The sequence below is a fragment of the Belonocnema kinseyi genome, chromosome 1, assembly GCF_010883055.1.
Source record: "Belonocnema kinseyi isolate 2016_QV_RU_SX_M_011 chromosome 1, B_treatae_v1, whole genome shotgun sequence".
NCBI classification, from domain to species: domain Eukaryota; kingdom Metazoa; phylum Arthropoda; class Insecta; order Hymenoptera; family Cynipidae; genus Belonocnema; species Belonocnema kinseyi.
The window spans coordinates 150,248,689-150,263,938 of NC_046657.1; the positions used below are offsets into that span (position 1 = coordinate 150,248,689).

Below are 15,250 nucleotides of genomic sequence, written 5' to 3' on the forward strand. Positions count from 1 at the left end.
CGTTCAACAAAATATTTTCATTATCATATATAAAAACACCAATTTTTAACTAAATAGTTGAATTTCAAACTAAAAAATACCATGTTTCAACGAAAAATGGAATAGAAGAATCGTTTTTACCAAAGAAGACGAATTTTATAGAAAACATGAATTTTAAATTAAAAAGATAAATTTTCAAGCAATAATTGAATTGTTAAATTGCCAGTTAAAAATTATTTTTCAACCAAAGCGATGAATTTTCAACTAAAATTATGACTCTTCAACTAGAATAATTAAATTTCCAACAAAAATGTTAGTTTTTAACCCAGAAGATTAATTTCTGCCAGTAAAGTGAAAATTCTCAACTAAAAAACGACATTTTTCAATCAAATATTTAATAGTTATATTTCCAGCAGTTTTTCTTTGAATGGTCTTATTCATAGTTTAGTTTTGAATATTCAGAATGAAAGATTTTTATTTTACTTTTATTTTTAGTAGTTCTCGTGCAAATAATTTCGTAAAATAAAATCTCTTTATTGATTGTAACATCTTGCATTCAAAATCGTTTTGATAAACTAATTTACTTGTTGTCGAGATCAATTGAGCCGTTTGTTGGAATCATTCATGGAGGAGTATATCATATTGATTATGATCATATGTGGCCGCTTATGAAATTAAAAATTCTTAATATATAGAATTACTGAAAATAAAACAAAAAATCCAGCGACCACGTTCAAACAACCACCATAAGATAATTCTATTGTAATTTTAAAAAAGATTAAAATTTTCCTAACATAGAAAAGAAATTTTATTGGACAAAAATAAAAAAGAGGAAAGAAAAATGAGAAGTCAACCAACCAAATCCGATTAAAAGGGATTTGCTTGGTTGTCTTCTCATTTTTTTATGGTGGTTGTCTAAATTCAGTCGTTGGATTCTTGCTTTTATTTTCAGGAATTCTATACATTAAAAAATTTTTATTTCATAAGCGGTCACATTTGATCATAATCAATATGATATACTCCTCCATAAATAATTCCCATAAAGCAATTTTAATTGTTCTCGAGACTAAATAAAGTTGTTTATCAAATGGCTTTTTAAAGAAATATGTTTAAGCAATAAAGAGGTTTTATTTTACAAAATTATTTGAACGAGAACCACAAAAAATAAATCAAATTCTTTTATTATGAATATTAAAGACAAAACTATAAATTAAATAATTCAAAGCAAAAATGTTCTGAATTTAAAGCTTCTGAAATTAAAACATTTCAAATTTAAATAAATAAAAAAGAGAAAGCAAGCAAGCAAATCCCCTTTAAAAGAGATTTGGTTGGTTGCCGTCTCATTTTTCTTTCTTCTTTTTTATTTTTGCCCTAAATTTATTCTTTGGGAAATTTTTCTATCTTTTCTCTTAATTGGGACAGGAACATTTTATGGTGGTTGCCCACATTTGGTCGTTAGATTTTTTTCAGAAATACTATACATTAACTTGATTATTACATGTTTAAAAGGATTTTAAATTTGATTTTAACATCATTTTTTCTTAAATTATAAAATTCTAATCTAATCTTTCAATTCGTAGGTTTACGCTAATGGATACGCTCCTCGGGATGTCGAATTTATGGTTATTGAACAGCACCCGACTCTCCTCAATGTCACTCTCTATGCAACCAAGGTAAGTTATGCAGCTAATTTACAGATAAAAGCATGCTTCTAAATCATTTTACTTTAACATTATATATTAAACAACAAAATAATAGGCCCACCCAACATAAAAATAACTAATCCTTAATTAATTAGAACGCGTATGTGACTATATGGAGAGAAATGGATATTAAAAAAAAGACGTGTTAAGTATAAGATTGTACTTTCGAGATGTTAGACTAAAGGATCCATGACGTTTAAGTCCTTTTCCGAGTGCAGTAAAACGCCATAGCTCTATCGGCCACTTAATCAAGCTTATAGTTGAATCAGCGACGCACATCTAGCGATCTCTTCTTTTAAATAAAAGAAAGAGCAGACCATCCTATTACTTCATGGAGCTTATAGACAATTTCGTGTAAAAAGCTTTTAGAAAGTTTTAATACTAAGAAGAAGAGGTCGCGAGATATGCGTCGTCGACGTACTTTCACAACAGGATGAAAGTAGATCAAAATCCATTAGGTGCTTATTTTTTCTTTCGAACCAATGGGCCTGGATTCCCGAGATATCGGAAATAAAATAAAGAAAATGGTTCCAAGGGAAGTAAAACGCCATAGCTCTCTCGGCCACCTGATCAAGCTTATAGTCGAATCAGCGACGCACATCTCGCGATCTCTTCTTTTAAGTAAAAGAAAGAACAGACAATCCTGTTACTTCATGGAGCTTATATCCAATTTCGGGTAAAATTCTTGTGAAAGGTTTTAATACTAACAAGGAGGGGTCGCGAGATGTGCGTCGTCGACGTACTTTCACAACATGGTGAAAGTACATCAAAACCAACAGGTCCGTATTTTTTCTTTCGATCCAATGGGCCTTGATTCCCGAGGTATTGGAAATAAAATAAGGCGCAGTGGAATCAGCGACGCACATCTCGTGACCTCTTCTTCTAAGTAAAAGAAAGAACAACAGAAAGTCCTGGTACTTCATGGAGCTAATAGTACATTTCGTATCAAATGGTTGCAAAAGGTTTCAATACTATAAAGAAAAGGTCGTGAGATGTGCGTCGCCGTTTCGACTAAGGCTTTACAGGATGAAAGTACATAAAAATCCATGAAAATCCATGGAATGAGTATTTTTCCCTTTGATCCAATTGGCTTTAATTTCCGAGAGAATTTAATAAACAAGAGAAAGTCCTGGTACTTTATGAAGTTTATAGTCAATGTTTCGTATGAATGTATATTTGTTGAAAAATTATGATTATTAATATTTTGATCACAGGACAGTAATATTGAGGCTTGTTTGTATATAGTAAAATAATTAATAAAAGTGCGGTTTGCTGCATATTTTTTTTAATACCCACAGAATTTAACATTTAATATCTAGATAGCTGTCCTATAGTTAAAAATAAAATATGTGAACCATAAATATCTAGATGTAAGTCTGAACATTCATTTCTCTCCGTGTATCATAATAGTTATGTATGTTTATTGTATATATAACCTTTTTGTATAAGAAAAAATAACCACCGGTTGAGGATTTACATAATTTTGGGTAATAAAACTGGTGGGAAAATTAAAAACTAAAGTATAATGGGTTAAAACGTGCATGTTATTGATAATGTTCATATTCCTAAAATTGGTTTGTTTATGCGACATAACCTATGTACATAGCAGTTGATTTATAATTTTTTGCTAATAAGTCCCTGGATACAGTAAGTAGTGCATAGTCCTCTGCGATTCCCAATTTTATTTATATATGATCTACTTTCAAGTTAATTATAAATGAGGTATATGAGGGGTTAACCACCTCGTTTTTATCGTGTACACAAGATTTTCATAATTTTACAGCAGATTACACAAGTTTACCCCGGATTACAGGGGATTTAAAAATATTACACGGGATTAAAATTAAGTAACGCAACTAAAAAAAAAGATATAATAATCACTAATAATATAAGGGACTGTGTCGTATAGGGTAAGGGGGGCAGCGCCAACCAGTTAACAGTCAATGATTTTTTTAAAGTTAATAAGATGTTGAATTATCCATTTTTTTCTCATTTCGAGGTCTACATTATTGTATATTATATTTCTATAAGTATTATTCATATGAAAACAACAATGATTTGGTTATTTAATTATTTCTAACAAGCTGTACTTCGTCGGCTTTGCCTCCATCTGAGGGCAAAGCCGACCGCAGCTTTTGATGAAAATAAAAACAGCTAAAGATAGGAAAAAATGATGGTTTGCTTTTGTGGTATTTTGTGTACTGGAAAAATGATCTTTAAACATCCCAGGTGGCACAACGTTTAGCGAGGTCTTTACGACATCGTTATGACATATTTACGACAACTTTACGACATCCTATGTCCATGTCGTTAAGGTGTCTTTACGATATCGTAAATAAGTCGTATGATCTGAAGATGTCTTTACGATATCGCAAAGACACCGAAACGACGTGGGCATAGGATGTCGTAAAGATGTCATAACGATGTCGTAAAAAGTCACCAAATTTTGTGCCCACTGGGATATATAGAAAGAAGAATAATTTATTTTGAACAAAAACAGAGAAAGCTGTAATATAACCTCAGATTCGTTAACATTCTATTTGAGACCGTACCAATACATAAAACCTGCATACCGAAGGGATTAAGAATATAGTAGATTATGTACCTAGGCAGTAAAGTTGAACTTTATACGAGGATGCAGAATTTAACGCCTGAGCCGTAGGCGAGGACGGCAAAACGGCATCCGAGTATAAAACAACTTTACCATGCCTGAAGTACGCCATGTAGTATACATGTGCCCGGTAAGAAGAGAAGAATTGAGAATCCGAATTCCCATTAATGTGTAAATTTTCCTTCGTCATAAGTTCCACCATGGAGTAAAAAAAAGCAAAAGAACAGTTTTATAATTCTGTTTAAAGATAAATTTATTTTGTTTACCTTGCAGAACATTATTAAATGAATTCATTATTATTTATTACATTATTAAATCTATAAATTGTTTAAACAATATACAATATTATAATTTAGATTACTCCACCGTTATGGCAGACAAAAAATTTAAATTTCCAAACTTATATTCCACAAAATCGAATAGAAACTATGCATGTGTACATATTTTGTGGACAGATTAGAAGGAATTAAAATAATCAAAAATAAAGAATGTAAGTATTGAATTAAAAATAACCATGAGAGGTGTGTCTACTGATCGGATTAAGAGGAATTAAAAAAGTAGAAAATATATTCGCGTGCATACAACACAAGTGTCAATCGTTAAGGAAATAAAAAAGAATTGGGTTCGGCGATAAACCTTTTCTTTCGTTGGGCACATCTCTCAGTGGAAAATCAGCACATTAAAAAAAAAAAATTTTAAATGCTCACTCACGCAAAAATGGGACTTTTCGACGGATTTAATATGCTTTAGTCAGAAAATTGGTTCCGCGTACTCACGGCATCAAGCCTGGTAGAACGATAAACCTAAAGCGACTGTTCACGTTTAACGCATTGAATTTGTTCAAGAACAAAGTACTCCTGAGCTATTACTCAGGTTTATTGAATCAAGAAAACCCAGGAAACGGAAATCCATTCACTTGCATTTGAATGGGGTTTGAGGTTTTTTTGAATTGCGTATCTGTCACTGGAATTCCAGATAGCCGCCCATACACGGAGAAACTCGTGATGTAAAATTTGGCATTATAATATTGATATTTACAAAAGTTCGATGGCAATCTAGGTTATAGTGGAGAAAATAGTATTATTGTCGCAAACATAGGAAGAAATACATTTTCCGTTTCATTTATAAATATACTACAAATCTAATAATTGCCATTTATAATTAGAAAAATTCATATTTTTGATCGCAGATTGAAGTTGAAAAAAGTGATATTCACAAATTAGATGATAAAACCGTAGTTGCAATAACTAGCAGTTAAAATAACATAAGTTGCGAAACAGGTAAGAAAAATTATCATTTTTAATGGGAAGGTGTAATGAAAGAAAAAACAACACAGTGGGCACAAAATTTGGCGACGTCTTTACGACAACTTTTTAACATCCTATGTCCATGTCGTTACAGTGTCTTTACGATATCGTAAAGACAACGTCAGTTCATGCGACATATTTACGACATCGTAAAGACGACTTAACGACCAATTCCCGCCAGGGCTGATTTCTTCTAACAAGGTTTTTTCTCTTTCAGCGTAGCATAAAATATAAATATCTAATTGTATTTTTAATGTATAAAGTGTACAGTGCATAAAGTGAATGCGAATTTACTTTCTATTTTGCTCTTTCGACCATGGTGGTTTTTCCTATTTTCTATGGGAAAAATTAGAAATGCGTAGAAGAAATATAGACAGAATGTCTTTACTATTGTGTTGTGTAAAGTTTACAGTCTGTCTTTGGGATTATAGTAAGTTTCTTTTGGTATAAGTGCAATTATTTCATCATTTGTTTTATATTTTAACAAACATAAAAACTTCAGAGTTTAATATTCACAATAGTAATTCTTGGAATAGTGACTCTATATCCTGGCTTGCTATTGTCGTATTGTAAAAATAAATATTATACCATTAAATTTTATAACTGAAAGTTTCTCCGTGTAGGATAGAGTGAGTTTTAAATGAGAAATCAACTTTCTTAATCGGCCACGTAATTTTTTTTCGGACCCATTCAGCAGCGATTATGAATCAGCATTAATCGATATAGGAAAGATAGTTCCGATAGAAAATTATTAATTTAAATAAAACAAATTTAATTTAAATAGATTATATTATTTATGAAAACTTAGCTAGATGAAGTCAGTCTAATTCTTAACGAGAACGAAAAGATAGCCTATTCTTCGTAGAATCCATCGATAGAATTCTTAAATTGACAAAAACTAACACTCATGTTTTATCTTATAGAAATTACCTTTAACAAATATGCGGGTATTGAAATTCTGGATCCGCGACAAAAAAACCAAACGTCAAAGCGCCCGCCCAATGAGAGTCGTGCTCCGTGAAAAGGGCCCGCGAATCAGAGGACGACTCGCTTCATCGCGATGGATGTATGTATGAGCACGCCCGTACTAGCTTTCTGATTCGCGGGCCTTTCTCGCGGAGCGCGAATATCATTGGGCGGGCGCTTTGTCTTTTTGTGACGGATCCGGAATTCTAAACATTTGGATATTTGTGATGGAAATGGATATAAGCGAATTGCGGAGTTTTCTAACACGTGAACTCCTTGCAGCCATTAGAAAGTGCACTGAAGAAGTTAAATGTCACCGGAGCTTAATTTAGTGTGAACCTTATCATTCCGGTACAGGATAATCTATTGAAACCATTGTAAAAAAGAATTACAACTAAATAATCATTGAATTTATAAATAAATTGCTGCATCAATTATAATATATCACAATATTATTTAATTTTAATTTCTGATTAATCAGCATTGTCATATTCAAAACTTCATACTTCTCATTCGAAAGCATTAATTCTTTAAAATTGTCATCTGCATATTTCACTCAGTTGAATACAACCTAAGGTAACCTACAATTGGCAGATTCAGGATTATTCAAAATTGCTATGGGCGCATCGTATTTTCACCATTGGGTGTGATCTTTTAAGAACTCCATTTCATATTGAATCTCAACCCATTTATATGTACAGTAATGAATCGTAGAATACTCATAGGAATTATTTCAGGTTCGTCAGTCTCATTCAACTCTATTCACTCAGAATTTTGACGAATGTGGCCAACCGATTATATTTTCATTCTTTTAATCTGCAACTGACAGATGCGCAATTCAAACCGACTCGCTTTCTATCAGTTCTTTTTTCCTGGGAATAACAGCCAAAAAGAAGTGATCACTTGATTAAAGTGTATATCTAGAATTTTGACGTACTTCTAAATAGAACTGAAGCTTAAGCCAATAAAAGCCGGGACCCTTCTAAAATCGCAATAAAGTAGCAAATTTTGCCTGGAAAGAATTATTAATGGGGGGTTAGAGGCGAAAAAACGCATATTTTAAGAACTTTTTTGGAGATATAAATAATGCTGGGTTAATAATTTGAACTGTATATTTTAGTACTATATTCTAACTATTCTTAAACCAATTTTCATTTTAAAATATTTAAAAATGACCACGTGACATCGAATCTCAAAGGACGCCTTGAAAAAATTGTTGCGCCGTGAACAATTTTTTTATTACAATTAACAATTAACTCATCACTGGATCACCTGAAACAAAAAAAAAACAAAAAATGCATTTTAAAGGTGATATGTATCCGCAGGTAAGCAGGAAGCGTTTTAAAAATTTTTTACATCATTTTGAAGACAAAAACGCGATTTTCGCTAAAAAAAATCGGTTAATTTTTTACTGTAAAATGAACAAAAATGGTTAAAAACAAAAAACTCTTCCTGTTTACCTGTTGATTAATATGAGGAAACAGTGTATCAAAATTGAAAAGAATCGGTCAAATAGATTTTTAGTTCTAATGTTCATGGTCTTCAAAAAAGTGGTTCGCTAGAAAATCTTTTAAAAGTTTTTTTCTCTGGAAACAAAAATTACGCAACAATAAACGTGTATAATTTTTTATACTTACACATAATTATCAATTACAGGTCCATAGAATAAATCGCTGCCATTCATTACATCGAAAGCCTCTTTTTGTTCCTGTCTGCGTTGAATTCTACCCTTTTCAACGAATACGTGTCCGAATTGAGCAAGAGAAGCGGTCGCTTAAAACGCTGTATTTTCGCTAGTTTTTCTCCGATTTACATAAAAGTTGGACAAAATATTCTTGGGATGTTGTGCAGTCAGAAAAAAGATTTTTTAATTTGCCAAAAATGTGCCCCCCCCCCCCCTAATGCGGTATTAGCAGGAATCTGGGTTACGGTCGACCCCAGCAGCCATGACTGGTACCGGGCTCGGTTGGGTTCGTCCTACTGGTGGCGCTGGAAGTCGGGTACTATTGTCAGCCAGTCCCAGAGTAGCCAAGTTTATCTCGGCCTGGACTAGGGCCACGTAGTCCACGAAGGGCTTCATTGAAGGAGCGCCGCCTGACGCGGCTTCAGAGAGCGATGGGTCTGGCTGTGCCAGTTTCGATTGATTGGGGAAGGGGGTGACCTCTCCACTGTGCTCGTTGAGAGTGACGAGCGAGGTGGGTGACCCGGTCGTCACTGACAGTAAGGACTGACTGTGTAATTTCTCCTCGGCCACCCTCTCCTTCGCAGATCGGATGCGAGCCGCAATCTCGTCGAAGTCAATTTCTGAAACATTCGGTGAGGAAGTCTTTTTTGAATCCACTATTCTGCAATTTGTTTTTCGATTTTCAAACTAGTGCGGTCATAGGATCCAGGGGCGCACAAACCATGTATGAAAAGTAGGGGTTGCTACCCTAGCTGGAGAGTGGGTACCCAAGAGGTTGGGTGGGTGGGGTGTGGGTTTTGGCGAGATGGACTGGAAAATATAGATTTCACTGAAAATAATACTAAACAATTCATAATTTTAAGTAAAATTGAAGAAAAAGAGTTTTTTATAAGAAAATAGTCCGTAGCTACCCCGGTGACGGAGGGAGTGTGCGACACTGATTGGATCGGTCCGATAAAAAACTAGTCTATTTTTTTTGTGTCGATATATGTCCTCTTTCACATTATGCTTGTTTAGGGGCCCTTATCAGGTTAAAATTGAATTATCAGTGTTCAAAGTCGTGTCAAAGAACATGGGATCTTATGGAGAGGCCTTTCGTGGGCTCCAAAAATGGTTAATTTTGGCTTTAAAACACGTTAAATATTATTAGGAAAACTGTTTTGTAAACAGAAAATGTAATGTGAAATTTGAATTACTACTCATTTGTACTTGATTCCAGGGTATTTGAGCTTGATTTTAAACAAAAATACGGAGGTACACCATGACGAGAACAGTGTGACATTGACTGAAGTTAGCAGACAGCTTCTGTTGGAATCGGGAAGTGCGCAAAATTTCAAATAATGATTTTGTTGCCTGTGTATTGCAGGTTAATTTTACTTTCTCGACATGTGATTATGCTGACAACTACTGAGCGTGAAAAATGAATTTTACTCGGATCAAGTAAAATCAACATTTGTCATTTTATTGGTATTGATCTGCATAAAAATGTAATACCCAATTAATTAATTGACATTCTGGTCCAATTTGGTATTTAATTCCAAAATTCTGCAAAAAATAATAGATAGAGCTTTGACTAGCTTTTCTAGTGGCCATACTACTTTAAAGACCCATGTGATAACTTATCCTCATGTATTGAAAATACTGGAAATGTATGCATCTCTGTTCTTATGAAAACCGTAATTACAGATTTTTTAAAATTAAAATATTATAGAATGTTGGTTATCGGATTTATTGTGGAAAAAGGAAAATTCCTCTTTTTTTGTTTACGCGCCCTTTTAAATTTCTGAATAAATAAATTGGATTTAAAATTCTACAGAAAAAAATGTTTGTCTGAGGCCATAAAAAATGCTTGAATACAGTGAAATTCTTCTATAGCGCCAATTTTCGGGCTGACGGTGGGAACTAACTCATTATAGCCCGCTCCGATTTTGTTTGTTCATGCTTGAGTGTTCGCCTCAGTGACAGTTGCATATCCCGCGCACCCCGCGCAGCTCCTGTTACACCAACATGCGGCGCTGCCTCAATTCTCGGAAGAGCTATTGAAGGGGCGGCTGTTGAAGAGTTTCACTGTAATTGAAATTATGTTTCGAGCACATAGAGCCGAGATATTTCTTATTAACAGTGAAATTCGCAATATAAATATTTAAGAATGAGTTCTTAAAACAGAACCATTTTTCTTAGCCTTGTGTCTATTAACAAACATTTTTGCAGATCATAAAAATAAAATTAGGGTTAGGATTAGGGTTGGCAGCTCCGATCGGCTTTGAAAGGGATTTAAATCTTATTATTTTCGCCGCCTTATAAGGATTAAAAAAAGAAGGATATAAAAGCCGTTCTTAGAGATTCAAAATTTTGAATACCTTTTAATGCAAGGCTTCATGCCGGAGAAGTTATAAATCGAATCGATTCTATTTTGCAACTAAATGGGAGACATAAGACTAACCTGGCAATCGCCGTCGTCCTCGATACGACCCTCTGCCTCTTGACATTTTGCGTTAGATTTTCTCAACTTATTGTTTTCAGTTTAATATTTCATGTTCATTTGTGTTTACGTCACGTCGAACGTAGAACGTACAACATGGAATGAATATTGCTGCTTTTTTGTGCTTCCCTCTTCTCAAGGAAAATCGGGACCATCGGGAGATCGACAGTGGACCATCAGTGGTCCCAATACGGCTCCCAAATCACATTGCGCATGCGTCGCACTAGCTGTCTCATTGGATGTTAATCGCACGTTTAATTTAAATGATTGAATATGCAAATCAATTTTTCACAATATATAATAATTATAAAGTACAACAAAATAAATCAATTATTTAGAATTTACGTTGGTGATGAAAGTCTTTCTTCTTTGAATTTAAACCCAATAATTTATTCATAAAAAGTGAAATCAAGTCATTCATATATCTTTCAATCAAAAATACCATTTTGTGATCTGTAAACTAATTTCATTGTATCTACAATGATGATTTACTATAAAAAATTGATTTGCACATTTATAATTTTGGAAAAGTGCGCCATATACAGCCAATATTAATATATAATTATACTAAATTTTATTCTCGCTGGATTTTGTGTAAAATGCATGGAGTGCCGAAAAACCGTTTAGCTCGTACTTAATAGAAATTTAAACAGATAAATTTTCTATTGAAATACGAAAAGATTACAAGAGTTTACATACGATTTCATGAAATTACACCAGATTACGTGGCTACACTAGACTACATTAGATTACACAAAATTACAGAGGTAACAAGGAATAGCATAGATTGCATGGGATTGAAAAAGATAACAAGGGATTCTACACGATTACATATGGTATTACACGATATTACCATGGGTTACCGAAGATTACTACAGACATTTCCCGGCATTACCGGGGATTATAAAAGTTTATAGGAATTACACAAAATTACATGGTAGAGTGTACACCAGATTAGAACAGTGGTTAACCCCTCGAGTAATGTTTTAAAAGAGTTTAAGTAATAAAATTCATTCTCAGGAGCATAAGAATACGCTTCAAAATATATTAAACCCTAAGGTTCAATTTTAATGAGCATTTATGAGCATATTTTAGGTATTTTAGAGTGGATTAGGGAAATCCATGATGTTTACGCTGCAGGTGAAGTAATAATACGAATTGCATGGCATACAACTTTTTTTTTCATGACTCGGAAAAAATTATTTATCTCCATAAGTTTATTTATATACTATTTTTTGTTTAACAAAACTTAAATTTAATAATAAAATCGCTAATTTTTTTGGTCTTAATGATTTTATTATTTAACTAAATAGCTTTCGAAAACTAAAATATCCAAATAAACTGTTAGTAAAAACAAAATAATTTTCGTCTAGTATTAAAAAAAATTAAGTATCTTCCCAGGCGATTCGTATCATTGCTTTACTCTCGATATGCAAACATCTTGTCAGGTGATGTCACAACTTAAAACACCTGTACATTTTAGGTTATCTCAACTAATCTGCGCATGCGTCGCAAGAGCATCCTCATTGGATGTTGATCGCGCGCTTATTTGAAATGATTAAATATACAAATCAATTTGTTACAATATATAATAATTGTAAAGTATACAAAATATTATGAGCAACATGAAATTTACATTGGCAAAAGAAGGTATTCCTTCCTATGAATTTAAAATCAATAATTTATTTTTAAAGAATACAGTTAAATAATTATTTCACCTTGCTCTATAAAACACTATTTTTTATCTTAAAATTAATTGTTATTATTTCCACAATTATGATTTATTGTAAAATATGTATTTACACATCTAATAGTTTCAAAAAAGCGCGTCATTTGCAGCAAATGAGATTGACGATGCAATGCATGCGCAGTGTATTTGCGTAGCCGAATTGAAACACTAGAGCGGTAAAATCAAATCTGAAAAGAAGTACAATAAAACATAATTTTCGCAAGAGTGTATATGTAAAATTATTTGTATTTATTATTAAATATATTTTTTCAACAAGAAATGCTTGAAATTTTCTTGAATGCTCATAAATGCTCTGGTCGAGTTTAGATGTTCAGCATATTCTGGAGAGAATTTGCTCAACATAAATTTTCTTGGGCATTGAAAGAAGTTTCTCCTCAGGTTCATGTAACTGATTAAAGTAATTAAACATTTAAACCTTTCACAAGAAATATTGAAGAAATATATTTTTTCTTCAAGCTCAAGAGAAAAACAGAATACCGTTAATCAGATATTGTAACTCGCGTACAGATGTTATGCATTTTTTTGTACAAAACATACATCTGATAATCTTTTCTAATGAAAAGAATGGGTGCGTTTTTTCACCGAAACCTTTTCAGCCATGCAAAGGTTTATTTTGCAATGAAAGTTCCCCGGAAGAAAGCAAGGACTCCCTGGCACAGGTTAACTATTCACCGTCCACTCAAGGCTCAGAGACGATAACAGTCCAGGAGCCGTTCGAAAATGACTCTATCATCTTTCCCGATTCCTAATAGACCACTTGTGTATCGACTATTGATATTTTCTATAATTCGGCCTCTATTGTGAACGATGTAAGTATTAAGCAGTATTAATGTGCAATCATGCGGGAATAAATGCGACGTTATGTACTTTTTTGTAATTGACTTGATCTCGTGATTTTAGATTGAATACATCTAATCTCGTGAAAAACATATCGAAAAAGGATTTTTGAATTTGTACCCTTTCGCAGAAAACTTATTTTGGCCCAGTACGAAAGTGCCCCCAGCTAGAAATTTCTGTAGAGGAACCTCGGAGGATCCTGGACATGTTGCTGAACAGAAATCTGCACACGAACCTACACAGGTCATCTTGACGGTTACTTTACAGGAATTTGGTGAATAAAACTGCATGATCTTGCAAAGGAACTTGTATGCAAGCTAATCTTTGAATGATCCTGTGCAGGTTCCTTCACAGAAGGGTTCATGCACAAGAGCTTGTTCAGGGACCTACACGTGAACCTGCCCAGAAACTAATCCGCGCGGGTTCGCTATACTGAATTAGCTGTCTCGATAGTGAGTTCGATGTTCAAGGGAATAAAAGAAAATTAACTTTATATAACGTGTTTCTGTAAAAGAACCCGCGCCTCAATTTACTTCGCAATGGAACCTGTACAGAAACCTATACTCAAGCATTTAAACATTTCTTTTTCGGTGCAGGTTCCATTGCAGGAATGTTCAGTTTCCATCGCCAAATTCTTGTACAGGTTCCATCAGGATTACCCGAATAGGTTCGTGTTCAGGAACTTGACCAGGATCCTCCAAAGTTCCTGTACAAGAATTTTCAGCTCGTTTTATAGAAAATTCCGTCGCTTTCACTAAAAAAATGAGGTGATTGTAACTGAATTGTTCGACATTTATCCTAATGGAACCAGACTCTAACCTCAAAAGTGAATCTCCTCATTTTACCTTATGAAAATTATATTAGAATTAAATCTTTGTTCGATGCTTAGGGCCTACTGCTGTTTTGAATCAAATCTATACTCAGAGGAAATTGTTGGATACTTTCAACACCTTTTGTTTCAAACTATTTATTTGGATTCTAACCCGAAATTAGCCAGGTTTTCACTCCAAATACAGATTTGATTAGTAATAGAGGTAGGCTGTAAGTATCTGACAAAGAAGCAATTCTACTATTTTCGAAGTAAAATGAAGCGACTCAATTTTGAGGTTAGAGTCTGCTTCAAATACGCCCTTAAGGCCACGTAATAAGTGGGTCACTGGTCAGATTCCTACCTTACTGACACTTTTTATTTCATAAGTTATTTTTACATGAAGCGCCACATCGTGTTAAAAATTTGGGATACTAAATAAGAAGCATTAAGAAAGATACGTCTGCTCCTAAATTTTTATAATTATGAAAACAGTTCTTTTATCAATAATTTTTTTGGTTTTTTGCATAATTATTATAATTTAGGACCAGATCCAACTTTCTTAGTGCTTCATATTTAATATCCCAAATCTTCAATTCGATGTGGCGCTTCGTGTGAAAATAAGTTAGCAAATCAAAAAAGTGCCGGTAAGGTAGGAATCTAGTCACGTGGCCTACTCGTCACATGGCCTTAGGCAAGAAATATATCGTTGGAATCGGCAAAATCGAAGATTTTGAACATAATATTTATAAATCAGTCATTGGAACATTACAAAACTTTTTCATTATTTTATTTCTCATTAAGTACAAACAACCCGCTAGAAATGGTTGGTGTTAGCAGTCTAGAGCATAATGGCGGTACTTCCATGTATCGTTTTGAAGACTTAAGTTAATGGCATGTGATACTTTATCATACGAGTAATTAAGTTTCCTACACTTTTTATCCACAATTTTTAATTTCTCAAAAAAAAAAACAAAAACAAACAATAGCACCCAGCCGTAAAAAACAATCACGCGAACGTCTTGTTATATTGAAAAAGGCTCAAATGAGTTTTTAAAAATATGTGATATCTCTAACGAGATATCACGTGCCTTTATTTCGTTGGTTACAGAGTAAAGTCAAG

General features: G+C 33.4%; 2 protein-coding genes across 4 annotated transcripts in view; one reads left to right on the top strand and one right to left on the bottom strand.

Annotated features, from left to right (window-relative positions):
• LOC117171116 (carboxypeptidase M) overlaps nucleotides 1-15,250 on the top strand; it is a 98,271-nt gene that overhangs the window by 50,734 nt on the left and 32,287 nt on the right. For 2 of the 3 annotated variants that reach the window (XR_004466846.1, XR_004466847.1), the window contains exons 8-9: nucleotides 1,560-1,652; nucleotides 13,079-13,291. Coding sequence is in view for 1 of the 3 variants with exons in the window: in XM_033358171.1 (XP_033214062.1) it covers nucleotides 1,560-1,652 (93 nt within the window). In the remaining 2 variants the exon portion in view is untranslated. The remainder of the gene's footprint in view (nucleotides 1-1,559; nucleotides 1,653-13,078; nucleotides 13,292-15,250) is intronic. The other variant, XM_033358171.1, reaches the window with a different exon arrangement.
• On the bottom strand, nucleotides 7,699-10,896 carry LOC117171126. The gene is made up of 3 exons (XM_033358180.1): nucleotides 10,694-10,896; nucleotides 8,204-8,870; nucleotides 7,699-7,838 (listed from the first exon to the last, which is right to left on the bottom strand). Exons 1-2 carry the CDS (start codon nucleotides 10,737-10,739, stop codon nucleotides 8,476-8,478), a joined length of 441 nt encoding a protein of 146 aa, XP_033214071.1. The 5' UTR covers nucleotides 10,740-10,896; the 3' UTR covers nucleotides 7,699-7,838; nucleotides 8,204-8,475.